Source organism: Epinephelus moara, chromosome 2 (assembly GCF_006386435.1).
Source record: "Epinephelus moara isolate mb chromosome 2, YSFRI_EMoa_1.0, whole genome shotgun sequence".
Classification (NCBI taxonomy): domain Eukaryota; kingdom Metazoa; phylum Chordata; class Actinopteri; order Perciformes; family Serranidae; genus Epinephelus; species Epinephelus moara.
In genome coordinates this window covers 21,768,404-21,782,885 of record NC_065507.1, presented here as the reverse complement: position 1 = coordinate 21,782,885, position 14,482 = coordinate 21,768,404, and the positions used below count along the sequence as shown (strand labels likewise).

The window sequence follows — 14,482 nt, the reverse complement described above, 5'->3', positions numbered from 1 at the left end:
CTTAAATTCTTGTTTTTTTCTGGATTAACAAGATTATCTCACAATTATGATCAATTTTTATGGGGGGAAATTACTTATTTTGATGAATTAACAATATATCTCCTCAATTATCGTTTTTCTAGATTAAGAAGATCTCAAAATTGTGACAATTTTTTTTCAAGGGGAAAAAAATGTGCTTATTTTTCTGAATTAACAAAATTATGTCAAAATTCTGAGAAAAATGTATGGGGGGGGGGTGTACTAATTTTAATGAATTAACAAAAATAATCTCCTAAATTCCATTTTTTCTAAATTAACAAGATTATCTCAAAATTATGAGAACATGTTATGGGGAAAAATCTACTTGTTTTACTAAATTAATAACATAATCCCATATATTATCATATTTCTAAATTAACAAGATTCTCAAAATGATGTGATTTTTTTTATGGGGGAAAATGTAATTGTTTTTCTGAATTAATTAAATTTTAATAGATTATCACTATTATAAGATTTTACATGGATTTTATTTTATTCTTTTTTTTTTTANCAAGATTCTCAAAATGATGTGATTTTTTTTATGGGGGAAAATGTAATTGTTTTTCTGAATTAATTAAATTTCCCCCTATTTTTTTTTTTAATAGATTATCACTATTATAAGATTTTACATGGATTTTATTTTATTCTTTTTTTTTTATTAATAAGATTTACTTCTCAGCTCAGAAAAACAAGAGCAAAACTTTCTTTCCTCACATCCATAAAAAGCTGTAGTCGTTTTGGATATTTTCTCTCCATCTTGAGACATAATCAGACAAAGTCTTAATGGGAAACTGTCTAACTTTATTAAAATTCCCTTTACTAGAGACGAATCACCACTGAGAGGCAGAAACAGTGTATATTCATGTATCACTTCATTTGTTTATTTCTTATTTACATATAATGGGACATATAGATGTGGGTAGAGTTGGAGATGGTACATACAAACACACATCTTCCATCAACAAACACACAGGTGGACAAGAAGGGAAGCAGTACATATTCCACAATCGCCAATCATTAAAAAAAATACAAAAGTTTAACAACAGTAACATTTGAAACCACCTTTGACACCCCTGTGAATGAATATGGTTAAAATTAGAGTATGACGAGTCATTTCATAAACATTACAGTCCAGCAAAGGGAAATAGATTTTTTGTCAAAGTTCATGAGGCCTGAAGGAGGAATTTAAAAGCCAATTTATCGTACGTCATACCAAAGGATTTTATCGATCTTACACAATACTCCTCAGAGCATATAGTGAGCGGGAACCACTCTGTCTGGAATGCACGTTAATTTCACAATATTCAACTTACGCAAGATACACTGTATGTACACACACCATACGAAGCAAGCTTCACAGTACTGCTTTATGTAAAATATACCTTCTACTTCCAGGTCTTTGTTCCGTCTGAGTGCGTTTGTGTTTTAAGTGTTATAAGTGTGACCAACAAGCACCATTTCATGTAATGAGCTGCAGAAAATCATCTCGATCATTTGCAAACGAGATGAAGACGATTAAACATCCAGAGTGCACCCGTCTGAGCTAACATAGCCTACACTGTTTATCATCATCCGCCGTGAGGATGTCTGACACAGCACAGGTTGCCATAACACACCGTCACAATGGCACTCATCCTAAGTACACTCCATTCAATTATGAACTTGCTGTGCTGGGGTCAATTGCTCTAAAGGGCTTTCTAGTTATAGTTTGTACTGTGAAAATACAGAATGAGCAGAAGGCGTGACAAGTCCGATACCACATCACGGGCAAAGTCTTTCTTTACATGGATTTATAGAAGCGGCTGCGAGGCTGTTGCAGGCGGTCGCTCTTTAGACATGGTGCTTGTTAGTTACAGTAGTGCCATTAAATGAAAGTTGAGGGTAATGAAGGGAGGAGAGGAGGAGAGGAGAGGAGGAGGGCAGTGCCACACTCTACATCAGTGTTTCCACACTGCACAGAGATAAATGTAAAGACTAGCTGGTTACTACATAAAATAACTAATTTCTGCAGCCTCTGGTTTTTAAGTTTTTGACTGTAACTTCGGTGGTGTATGAAATGTTAACATGTTGAAATGTACAGCCTTTTAATACTGGGAGACTTCATCAGAAGTGCAGCAAATACAGAATATTGCGACACATAAACTGCTGTGACAGGTTAACATACATATGTAAACAATATTATGTATTCCACCCCCTTCCTGATGTTCTGTGAGGAGTGAAGTCTGCTCCATCGAGGCAAGAGGATTTCCAGAGTGACAGGAACAAATGATGGGTTGGTTTTGGTGCCAGGGCGGCAGATTAGTGGGCAGGTAGGAGGAGTGGTTGTCTGTTTTCTACTCAAGCGACTGAAGCATAAGGAGCTGCTTAAGGACCTTGGTCTGACTGGTCTCCCTGATCTCTCCCGCCAAGAACATCTCGTCCACCACCGTGTACACCTTGAAGAGCAGACACAGGCAGTGCATTAGAGGGCGGACATTGCCCAACATTGTGATGACAGGAAATTAAAGGATTAAGGCAACTCAGGACTAAAATGGGAGTACATGCACATTGTTGGACCTGAAACCAAAGTGAAATTATCTTCTTCCCGACACTTATAAGGTTTGGGTTTCCTGGAAAATTGTCCCATACACTGCCAAGTCATCATCTAGGCTGTGGTCATTGTTTCTCAACTCTACCTCTGTGTCATCACAATGTAAAAATAACCGCTGGATGACTAAATACACTGCTAACATTAGCTCACATGAATGAACGTGACAAGTACGATGGGATGATTCAGTCCTCTTTGCCACACACCTGAAGGAAGTGGGTGGCTGAGCTTGTGAAATACTTTAGGGCTTGGAGTGGCATTACATCAGTGGATGAAGGAGAGGGAGGTTTGTTGAAATTGGTTCATTATATACTGTCTAAAAATGCTGATATCTCTTTATTTGTCAGTTTCTGGGTTTAAAACGTCAAACATGGGTGGTGCTTCCGTCAAGTTAAGCATGAGGGCGGACTTTTAGGCACCCTAGGTCATTAGTAAGAACACTAGTAGCAGTCGTTGCTCAGCATCTCTTCGATACAAACACATAATCCATCCTACACTGAAATTATTTCAATAAATCTCACTAAATGACTGATCCCAGTGTGACTATAATATTAATTTCCATGGTACTGTAATGAAAGAAACATTTTCTCATCTGCCTTTTGTACTCCTCTGTTCACTCTGTCTTATTACACTGTTTATAAAATTATTTGAAAATCTCACGAAGCAAAAACAAGCTCCTCTTACCTTGTAGAAGTTGAACACGAGGTCCAATTCACACACGTTGTGGAAATACTCATTCAGCACCTGACAGGAAAGAGAGGAAATCTTTAATTGAATCAGATAACAGCCAGGAGATAACCACACGGTCTACTGTGAGAGGATATAAAGGTGTATGGTATTAGTATTAATATGATGCATTAGCACAGGAATAAAGTGGCGCTGTGGTAGCAGCTGAATCCAATTCACAACCGTATAATCAGCCGATTTCCACTACAAGGACATCCATTCTAAAATACGCCAAATTAAAATTAATGTGGTTTTCGTCTCACTACTACTGACCTCTTGTTATAGATTGTGTAAGTGAATGTTGAAATGAGCACCATGATGTTCTGCTGTGAGCTCATGTGCATTTCAACTGGGTTTATCTCTGTACAAATAATAATCTAAACAAAAACATGCTGCATTGATTTTAAATTGGTTATTCCTCCCTGAGCATGTGGTCATATGCAACAACAAGCTTGGAGAGTACAACTTGGTACACGTCAGAGTGCACTCGCATGCATTCCTTCATAGTCAAACATTACATTAAATGACCTTCACTCCTGAGGACTCGAGATAGAGGACGGTCTACTGTTTGTCTTACCCAAAAACAAACAGTAGATTGTACCTTAAGCTCACAGTTTCAGTTGATTTACAAAATTGAACAGTATTAGAAAAGGAAAAAGCTGTTAAACGACAATTAAGCAAACTGAGTGATAGGACAAGATGTACTTAAGCTGCCTAATGCCTCCACTTAATCACCAAGATTTACTATAAACATAGCCAGTTATGCTGATTAAGTCATTGATTTAATAAAAAATACAATAATTAGCTGACTAAGGGAGTTGTGTTTCAAATGGATAACCACCATTTTACAAATAACAAAAGTATCCCATATGGACTGCTTGCATGATTGTCTAAAAAGGCAGCTACCTGACAAAGATAATTATTCCAAAATATAAATTCTGGGAGGATTTTTTTCAGATATTTCTGTCTAAGCAAAGATGTCTGGGTGGTTTACACATTTTATGCAGGAAGGAGCTCTAAAATCTTGTGACATTATCAGAGCTGTAGGGGAAACCTGTTGTGTAAGTATGAAATTTATATCATGGATTTATGCTGTATGAAAAACTCTGCTACAGACACAAATCCAGCGTGATGATATCAAGTATCACATTCAGTGTACAGTATACTGTGGTGGCAAGTAGTGATACACTGCAGTTATGTGAAGGACAAATTACGACAGACGCAATGATAAATGCAGGCGTTCGAGGCCACACAGCTCCTGAATGGAGCACTAGAAGTCTCATTTTTCATCAAAAAAACATCATCATAGGTCTTTGGTGTCAACATTCCTACTAATACACATTGAACATATTGAGCCTTGTGACTCAGTTCACAAAGGAAACCATAAAAAAGCCCTGCATCAAAATATGGAAGTCTTTACAACTTTAATTTATTTGCTTGTTATAAATGTTTAATTGAAGATAATATACTTATGGACGTAGCTTCACTGATTCACTTCACTGAACTCCATTTACACTCCTTTAAGTAGGTTACGTTTGAATTAAACATTTAATCTATGAACTGAAATAATTAAGCTTTCACAGTTAATTACATTATAGCTTATATTTCTTTACTGCCATATGCTGATGAACAACTTACGCAATATTTGCAATCATGCAATATTTACTACTTCTTAAATAGAAAAAATCACCCAGAATCAAATTTAATTATTGGTAGATCTGCTGTCAAGCAACATCTGAAATGATGAGTGGCTGAAAACACTGAAATAAAGTTTGTAGTTGTGTTTAGTTTGCTGCAGTAGCACTTTATGAGCCAACTGACAGGAGGACACCGTGCTTAAGGAGGTCCCACAGGAGCTGGCACCGACATTACAAGAAAACTGCAAAGTTTTTATCCAACCAAAATGCTTGCACATTATAAAAGGATTAGCTCCCAAGTCTGAAATTGCTGTATCATTGCTGTAGCCATCTCAGTGTTAGCACAACGACCATGCAGTCTGACTCAGTTTGTAATTAGTGATCAATTTGTTATTTTATTGCTGAGGGCTTATTTCCACCATCACTTGACCGAGCATTATCTAACACTGATGAAAGCCAGTAAGACCACAACGTGAGCATAGTGTAAAATGAATTTGATTTTATTAATTTGCACTGAAATAGACTGTAGTGCTCAGTGGTTGAACTCATCTGTTGTTGTTGCGATAATCTCATAATCCATATTCTGTTGAGGATGAAACTTTATATGATATTTATCATAGTGATGTAGATACCATTGGAGAATAATACGCTCAGTGTGAAAAACACCTCATGTGTCTCTGCAAGGTGCAAAACAGTTAGTTCTTTCTAGGGATAGACCGATATGGATTTTTTAGGGCCGATGCCGATACCGATTTTTTTCCATCACCCTTAGCCGATGACCGATTATGGACTGCCAATTTTCTTGAGCCGATATTTGGGGCCGATACTGCTTTTGCTCCCTCAATTTACATAAAAAAAATGACACAATGATAACAAATATTACAGGTCTCAAGTTTAAAATAAGAAACATTTATTGAACAGTAAAAAATACTAAAACAAGATGGAAAGTTGAGGTAGAACAGGTAGAATATTATTATTATTATTATACATTCAAATAAAAAAAGAGTTCAGTGCTCTTAAATCTTCCAGTAATGTCTTTATAAAATAAACAAATATTTAAGCTGAAGCATAAATAAAACAACAACTACTGTACACAGTAGGATTCAACAGCTTTGTTCAACTTAACCACATACTTTCAAATGAAAAAAGGTGCCAGGGAAAAATAAATCCGCGAACCCACGCGCGTATCGGCCGATGCCGATACAAGTAAAAAACTCAAATATCGGCCCGATATATCGGCCGGCCGATGTATCGGTCTATCCTTAGTTCTTTCCACTAAATGTCATTTGACTGCAGTCCTTACTCTCCTCAAGAATGTAGCTTTGATATTAAGGAGCTGCTGGACAATAATAAAGGGGGGATTTTTTACAAGAAATCATTGACAGACATTCCTGAAAACAATCAGACCATGTGAAGTAAATCATCATACTTCCAAAGCCTCTATGTCATGTGCTGTGCGTGTCAGTTACCTCTACAAAGTTGTGAATTCCCTCGAGGTATGCCAAGTTGTTATCAGTCACGTCCACACAAATACAGAAGTACAGACCAGCATAACGCCGGTAAATGATCTTGAAGTTCCTGAACTGTGAGAAAAACACATACGAGGCATCTTAACAACTTAGTCTCTCATATTATGATAACAGCAGCAGCTTTACTTGGACTTAAGCTTCCTGTGTTTACAGTAAAACACATCCCGTATATTTCTAATGAATTAACAAAATGCAAAACAAAACAGGACTTTTATTTTTCTTTTGACAGTATATTTCAGTATATTTCTTTTTCCACACTGCTTCAAAATGTCTGAAAATTATTTTATGTTTTGTTAAAGTAGCTAGTGGAAAATGCTTATAATTTGGGACACACATGAGTCACCCAATTATCTTACAGTGAAGTAGCCATGACAGAGCTTTTTAATGACAGTGTGGTTTTGGTCATTTAACTGTGGCTCTTGATAGGATGTAGGAAAAAAAAGGTTCTGGTTCAACAGAACAAAGTAACATAGCACAGATCCAAACAACCATGCACGCATGATCCTGACTAAACCCTTACCTCCACAAAGTTGGTGTGCTTGGCATCCCTGACAGTTACCACAGCATGAACTTCCTCAATCAACTTCTGTTTCTCATCATCGTCAAACTGCATGTACCATTTGGCCAGTCGTGTTTTCCCTGCTCGGTTCTGGATGAGAATGAAGCGGATCTATGCGATACAATTAGGGGGGGAAAAGAAAAATAGAGAGACAAAATGAGAAACTGTGAATGTGTCTCATGTTATGTGACTAGAAAGAAACAATTCATTGATCAGACATGACTATCTAGTGTTACTTTGTTGGCTTTTAGCTGTCTCTCTATTACAATTTCACATAATCATTATGATATTAATATATAGCAATGGCTTCATCTAAATAAAGTGCAGTATTCCTCTACAGTTAGCTAACTGTAGCTAGATAAACACTGCTAGCGTTAGCTTGAGCTAGCGTATAAGCTAGCGGTTGCTAAACCACACCCATTTATTTTGACAGCATGATTGTGCAAGACCTCAAACGAAGTCAAAATGACTTCCTGGTAATCTATTAAAGCTAAGTAGTGGTCAGTATATGTGATAAAACATCGTGACTCCAGACCTATGGCCTTAGACTGCTAAGGTAAATTTGCTAACTGACTAGCTAGCTAACGTTTTCTACGGTATCTTTCAATTGCTAGCAGGATTACGCTGCTATTATGAGAAGAAAACAGAACAATGTTCATGTTTGACATATTTACCATTGTCGTCTCCTAAATATGGACCTGAGAGGCTCCAGAATAGCACGTTCCTGAACAATTATGCGACAATTTTACATAAATACATCAGTAATTTCTTCGACCGCTCGTCCGCTATATTCCCCGAGCTAACAGGAAGTGGAAATCTACGATAAGCTGCGTTGCATGGTGGGGAATGTAGTTTTTGTCGCTACATTTAGAGCTAAAGGAAGGCTATATGGCACTACAAGAACCAGCGTCCTCCCGCGCAGTCTCCTGTTAAGTCGTACTTTGGATCACATGAGAAGGAAACTGACCATCCTGTTATTCTCTGTAGCGGATAGGAGAAGTTTGTTTTAAATACGTTTATGATAAACCTCATGATGCTGTTTGGTAATTTTAATATACACGAACCTAAAGTTGCCAATTCATACCCTTGTTTAAACGATTTTTGATAGATGTATTCACCATAAATTATTATTTGTCTCCTGAATAATTTTAAAATGTTGTCTGTGTGTTAGTTTTTGTTTGTTTGTTTGTTTCATTGTTTTTTTGTTTGTTTGTTTGTTTGTTTTGTTTTGTTTGTTCAAAGTTTCATCCAAATCAGGATTTCAACAAACTATGATTATAGGTAAGGATTACAAACACTTAAAATAGTTTATTCTGACACTTAACATCACTCAGATTCAGATTCATCACATAAGCTTTAGCAACTAAAGGTTTTATTTAAAAAATAATTTAATATAAGCCATTTACAAGATTTTAAAGTTGAGGTATCACCAAAATGTTGTACAAACAGAAGGGAGTATTTTTACGACACCAAATGCACAAAAATATGCCATCTTCGCTTTTGAACTTTTAAAAATAGCACTCCAGCCATTTCTTTGTGCTTGTGTGTGTGTTTGTGTGTGTGTGGTTAAGTGCCCCACATTGATGACACACCTCACAGTTATTTTCAAACACAATACAGGATGAAAAAGTTGCAATACCGGTATATATTTCCACCCTCTTGAGTTTACATCACTTGTGGTTGTTTTCTGCAGAGTCAGGGCTCAGGGTTTGTTTACTGGTGTGGTAGCAGGGCAGCCTTTCACCACAGAACATTGCCCAGACAGCTTGGACAGCTTGCCTCTCTGAGCATTGTGGGCGTTTAGGGAGGCAGAGGGGGGATGGGGGATGGGGGAACTGTGATTGTCAGGGATTGCACAACTGTGAGTGAAGGAATGTGCTTGCCCTTGGGACCCAGAAATATTTCAGCTGCAAATACACAGAGGGTTGATAGTGAAAAAGATATAAAATGAAAGAGAAAGCCAACCAGTGAGTAAATGATAAATATAGAGTCATTCCTCCATATAATGTTTGCAGCTGTGTTTTGATACTGGTGTGTCCAGGGTAATAAAAGCACAACACATGTAAAATCTTTATATGAGCATTAAATAACATAAATAACCGTATGTGTCGTAATTTAATAGCTAAATGAGGAACGTTTTATGATAGGGCCCGGCCCACGTCTGAATAACAGTGGTAGGAGAGAGGGATGTGAAGCATAGGCAGATTATTAAACAGAAACTTTGACCCTTGAGCTAATCTTGCTATGTGTGATTGGGGTCATGCAAATATCGCTGAGAACACAGTGACTAATGTGATTGGATAGAAGCTTGTGAACTTAGTCAAACGGAGGGCAGTGAACCTTGAACCCTGCCTGACTGTGTATTAAATGGTGGGTCACATTTCAAACTCTCAAAGCACACAGTGCACTCCATGTATTGTAATTTAACAACTCATGCTGGAATAATATAGTTTCTTCTACACTTACAAATGATATATCTTATGTTTTGGTTGTGCTATTCAACAGCCCAGGAGTTTTTACCTTGACTGTAACGTAGCTGACTCTGCCTCTAACATCATGTCTGATGTCTGTGTTGTTTCCAGGGTGCAGTGTTTCACTCTTAAACATCCTAAAGTGTCAAATTCAATTGCACAATCAATAAATTGGGTTTTTACGGCCCCGTGAAGTGATTCTTCTCAGAGTTTAGATTACCAGTTAGGAATTGCATGTTCACAGAAGTTCTAGGAAGGACTATGAGGGAGAGTCGAGGAGAATTCCAGGAGACAGTCCCAATGCAAGACACTTAACATCTGTTTGAGCTGTTCGTGCAGGCAGCAGTTGTCTCGTACAACGCTGCAGACGTTTCTCCAAGTATGTGGAAGTCGTTGCATTGTCTTTCTGAGAAAATAAAATCCACCATGGGAGCTTAAATGTTTTTATTATGTTGTGACTGAACTCATCTTCTCACCAAAAGGACAACTCAGACCACAACACACATAATTAAGACTAACCTTTGAGATAATGGATTTTTCTCAGGAAAGGTATTCAATATTTCCCTCTGTGCTGCTTGGTATAGTGTGACGTGATATTAGGAGTCCTTGGATGAGCGCTTAATAGCCTAATTAAATTATCAGTTATGTAGCAGCAGAACATCAAAATGTTTTAGAGGATGACAAATGTTTGAGTTTGTACAGTGAAACAGGGATCAGTTGTGAAAGGAAATGACGTGTGACATATGGGGTCGAGAGGGCAAATGGACCCAAATAAAGTCCATTAATGCAACATGATGGAATATGGCCATTGTCAGGCTGTTATACACACTGCTGGTTACTTTAATCTAAGGCTAGGGAATATATTGATATTATATTGTGATATGAGACTAGATATTGTCTTAGATTTTGTATATCTTTTTACCTGGATTTAAATACGGTATTACAGTAAAATGATGTAATTTTCCGAGCTTACCAGACTGTTGGTAGAGATTCTCAACCATTCAGGTCATGGTAATCATTGGTGCTATATCAGAGGCAACTGGACTTGCTTGAGTTTCTTGAAGACATTTCAACTCTCATCCATCTTGGACGATATAACACCAAGGAGAAGTTACCAAACTGTTCTAGCTGTTCCTTTATTTGCTCTTACTAACTCAATATATCCACATTACTGATGATTATTTATCAAAAATCTGATTGGGTAAATATTTTGTGAAAGCACCAATAGTCAACCCTTCAATATCGTCGCATTATCGATACCAAGGTATTTGGTCAAAAAATGTTGTGATATTTGATTTTCTCCTGATCACCCAGCCCTGCTTTAATCTATAACAGAGATTTATGAGATGGAAAACTTACTTTAACACTGAGAAATTATCTGTTACATGATGGATAAAGTGGATGATATACATGAGTAGAATATGGAAATGGCTGCTGGTTTGTGTCAGTGGTTGCCTCCACCATCTTAACCTTCACCTCCTCTTCTTTTCTTCCTCTCCCTTCCTTTCTGTTGTTATATTCTTTAAAATATATTGATAAGCAAATTCTTTAGTGCTACACAAAGGAAGAAGTCCCTACTTTTCAATGATTGTGATGTAAATGTGATGGCTGAAAGCAGTGTACTTTATGTTATTTGTTTTGACATATAACAAGAATACAAATTAAAGTATATACTATAACTAGAACTCGCATATAATAGTGTGTCTTAGCTGGTCTCTGTATTCATGTGCAGTTACTGTTTTTGCATTTTTTTAAATGGTTCATTTCTAGTACATATTAACATACTTTTTGGCTTTTTGTAGTAATCTTACGTTGTGTTTTATATTGCTTGTTTCAGAGCTTTACATTTTTTATTCTGTATTTTTGTTCTATGTTGTGTGTGTGTGTGTAACTTATGTTGCTGCCTGCCTTGGCCAGGACACTCTTGAAAAAGAGATGTTTTTTTTTTTTTTATCTAAAGAGGTTTTTGTGGTTAAAATGAAGGTTAAATAAAAAATAAAAACACAATAAAGAAAGATGATATTTTATTTTATTTTATTTTTATATTATATCCTCAGGAGACCCTGTGTCCTCATATGAGGACGTCACAAGGACATCACATTTTGGGTTTACTTGCCCTTAGTTTCATTCTGCTTAACATAGACCTGTTGTCCTTGTTCGTGGACACTTTTCTGTGCCATCTAGTGGTAGTAAGACCACAACACACTAATCCATGTAAAAACAAGATGGCAGCTATGTATGCCAAGTCAGTCTGCAGCCGATCCCGACACAAAAGGTCCAAAACCTGATCGCATTTAATGGTTGAAACTTGTTTATTTATGATTAATAATGTTTGTAGTTTGATATAGCAACAAATTTGACCAATTTTAGCAACAGTAGCTAGCTACGACACGGTCAGCTAGGAAGAAGTCGTTTGAGGACACTTGGACTTTACTGTTGTCTTGTGTGAGGATGTTGGGACTTCATTATCATTGACAATGTTTAGTTTTTTTTGTTTGTTTTAGATTTATCGGGTCCCAAACAGCCTGGAGAAGTTAAAAATGTATAGCCAACAAAATCGCATTTTGGGTTTACTTTACTGTACACTTCATTCTACTTAACTCAGACCTGTTATCCTTGTTTGGGGACCCTTTTTCGAGCAGTCTAGTGGTAGTAAGACCACAACACACTAATCCATGTAAAAACAAGATGGCAGCCAAATCAGTCTGCAGCCGATCCCTGACACTTGAAACGTGTTTACTTGTGATTAACAATGTTCGTAGTTTGATATGGCAACTAATTTGACCAATCTTAGCAACAGTAAGAAGCTAAGACAAGGAAGTACTCGTTCGAAGACATTGGGACTTTATTGTCATCTCATTTAAGGACATTGGGACTTTTTTTTTATACTTATCGGGTCTTACTGATCCCAAATAGCTTAGAGAATTTTAAAATGCAAACCAGTGATATTATATTATATTATATTATACTACTTTAAATATCAAGTAACAGAATGAAAATACTCATGTTTAAGTTCTTTACATTCATAGGTGTAGAGCAGTAGCCTAATCACATTTTGCTTCCTTAAAATATATTAATTTTTGTGTGTATAGTCACTGGCCTATTACAGGTATTTCTGTGATTTTTAGTTTATTAACCTGTCCAGTGATAATTCTTCTTCTACAGGTCTGTATTGTTGAATAAATGTAGCATATATATATATATATATATATATATATATATATATATAAAATTACCTTAAAGTTTTTTTTTCTGCATTCTCTGAAAATGTTTCTAGTGCAAAATTAGAAATAAAAAAAATGTTTAAAATGTAGTTTGAGTCATCATTAAAAACAAACTCCACAGTCAGGTTTAAATCTCTTGACAGTGTGTGTGCGTGTGTGTTGTAATTGTGTCCATGAACCGCTGGGCGAGACTCTCCCTCTCTGTCTGCTCTGTGTGAACAGGGGAGGAGATGCTGGATTCGGGAGAAGGTCCGCCGCCATTATTGGGAAGCTGAAAAAAAATAGACTTATACACACACCGTCACACATTTGGGCTGCACGGGGATCAACGATAGAAAGGAAAATACATCGCTTTGGGACGAGCTGTTGTGCGCTAACAAAGCGGCGCTTCGGTAAATGAAGGCAGAGCTTGTGGTCGCGTTTCATTACGGACTCTTTTTATTTTTGACACAACAAAGGAAATAATAATTGGTCAAAACAACGTGGTGCTTGAACCAAGAAGGAAAAAACACACCGAAACAGCGCTTGTTCCAACGCCTCCCCCTTTTTCTCCTCGTTTCCAGCCGTGCTGAAAAGCCTGGAGTTTGAACAGCATTTTTTTCTTCTTTTTCCTGACGAGAATTTAGTTGTTTTTTCTGCTCTCCATAGATATGCATCTCGTTCCTGAAAACTTCTGATTAAAAACGAGCACTCAGTGTGGGAAGCAATGGACAGATAGGCTGTTTGTTATAAAGAAGCGGACAATAATCGATGTGAGTGCTGCTAGGAAGTGTTTTTGTCTGGTTTTTTTTAAAGTCTTTCACCGGCTGAGTCGCAGAGGAGCACCCAGAGAAAGAAAGGAGTGGACCAGAGCTGGAGAGAGGGAGGAATGCTATGGTATGTAGACTACACTAGACACTCTCCCCCGACACTAAATAACACATATGGATAGAAAATATGAAACAATGTTGAGTTTTAAGGCGTTTACTTCCTGCCTACACTGCAGCTTGGGTTAATTTGTGCTGCGAAATACAGAAAAAACTGGGAGTCAACCCCAGTCCCCCTGAGGGCTGGTGGGATTTCAAGCCCTTAATAGTAATAATAATGGTTATTCTAATGACGATGCATGAGAGTGTGGAAAAATACACCTAAAACCTGTTAGGTTATGCTGCCCTGTGGGTGTTTAAATGTTCTCAGGGGAGAAAGGGGGGTCATAAAAATTGATGTTGTCCAAACATTATAATTGTTTGCACATCAGAGCCTAGAATGCACTGGTCTTGTCAGGCCTGGAGAAATATAATGAGCAGTAAGGACTTTCATTTGGAAGAGAGGAAATAGGATGTTTTGGTTGGACTGTGGTGCATGTTTTGCTGAATTCACTGTCTGATCAAAGCCTGTTTTAAAAAAATAACAATGAAGTGATTTATAAATTAGGTTTTGCTAAGTTATAACTTCTTAAATGTGGCTGCCTTGGCTTTTTTTTTTGTATGATTAGCATTTTAGTGCCCCCAAACTGTGGCCCTGATCAGATTTAGGTCATGATATAAGCACTTAAACACAAGAAATCTTTGTCATGAGTGATTCTTTCCTCTCTTGTTAAATGTCCCACTAACTTTGCAAACATCAAAGCTGCTTGTACAGAGCTGCCTGGTGACACAGTTAGATAATGTGCGTACGCCCTGCCGGGAGGTAACTCTGCTCGGTTTCTGTTTTACTGTACCTGTCACACAAATGACTCAAATCTTCCGAGAC

The 14,482-nt window shown here is 37.2% G+C and overlaps 2 protein-coding genes across 3 annotated transcripts in view; one reads left to right on the top strand and one right to left on the bottom strand.

Annotated features, from left to right (window-relative positions):
- Positions 1 to 877: 877 nt before the first annotated feature.
- On the bottom strand, positions 878 to 7,890 carry ap2s1 (adaptor related protein complex 2 subunit sigma 1). Its single transcript, XM_050062171.1, has 5 exons — positions 7,731 to 7,890; positions 7,018 to 7,167; positions 6,438 to 6,551; positions 3,290 to 3,349; positions 878 to 2,453 (listed from the first exon to the last, which is right to left on the bottom strand). The coding sequence occupies exons 1-5, from the start codon at positions 7,731 to 7,733 to the stop codon at positions 2,352 to 2,354; spliced, it is 429 nt and encodes a 142-aa protein (XP_049918128.1). The 5' UTR covers positions 7,734 to 7,890; the 3' UTR covers positions 878 to 2,351.
- Positions 7,891 to 12,957: 5,067 nt separating this feature from the next.
- arhgap35a (Rho GTPase activating protein 35a) overlaps positions 12,958 to 14,482 on the top strand; it is a 70,520-nt gene continuing 68,995 nt past the window's right edge. For both annotated transcript variants that reach the window (XM_050061953.1, XM_050061962.1), the window contains exon 1: positions 12,958 to 13,627. The gene's annotated coding sequence lies outside the window, so the exon portion shown is untranslated. The remainder of the gene's footprint in view (positions 13,628 to 14,482) is intronic.

Excerpts from the sequence above, each read along its gene's own strand:
- ap2s1 (XM_050062171.1), bottom strand. Across the intron at positions 3,350-6,437 it reads GAATTCACAACTTTGTAGAG|GTGCTGAATGAGTATTTCCA; the intron begins GTAACTGACACG and ends CTTTCCTGTCAG. Across the intron at positions 2,454-3,289 it reads TCGTGTTCAACTTCTACAAG|GTGTACACGGTGGTGGACGA; the intron begins GTAAGAGGAGCT and ends CTGCTCTTCAAG.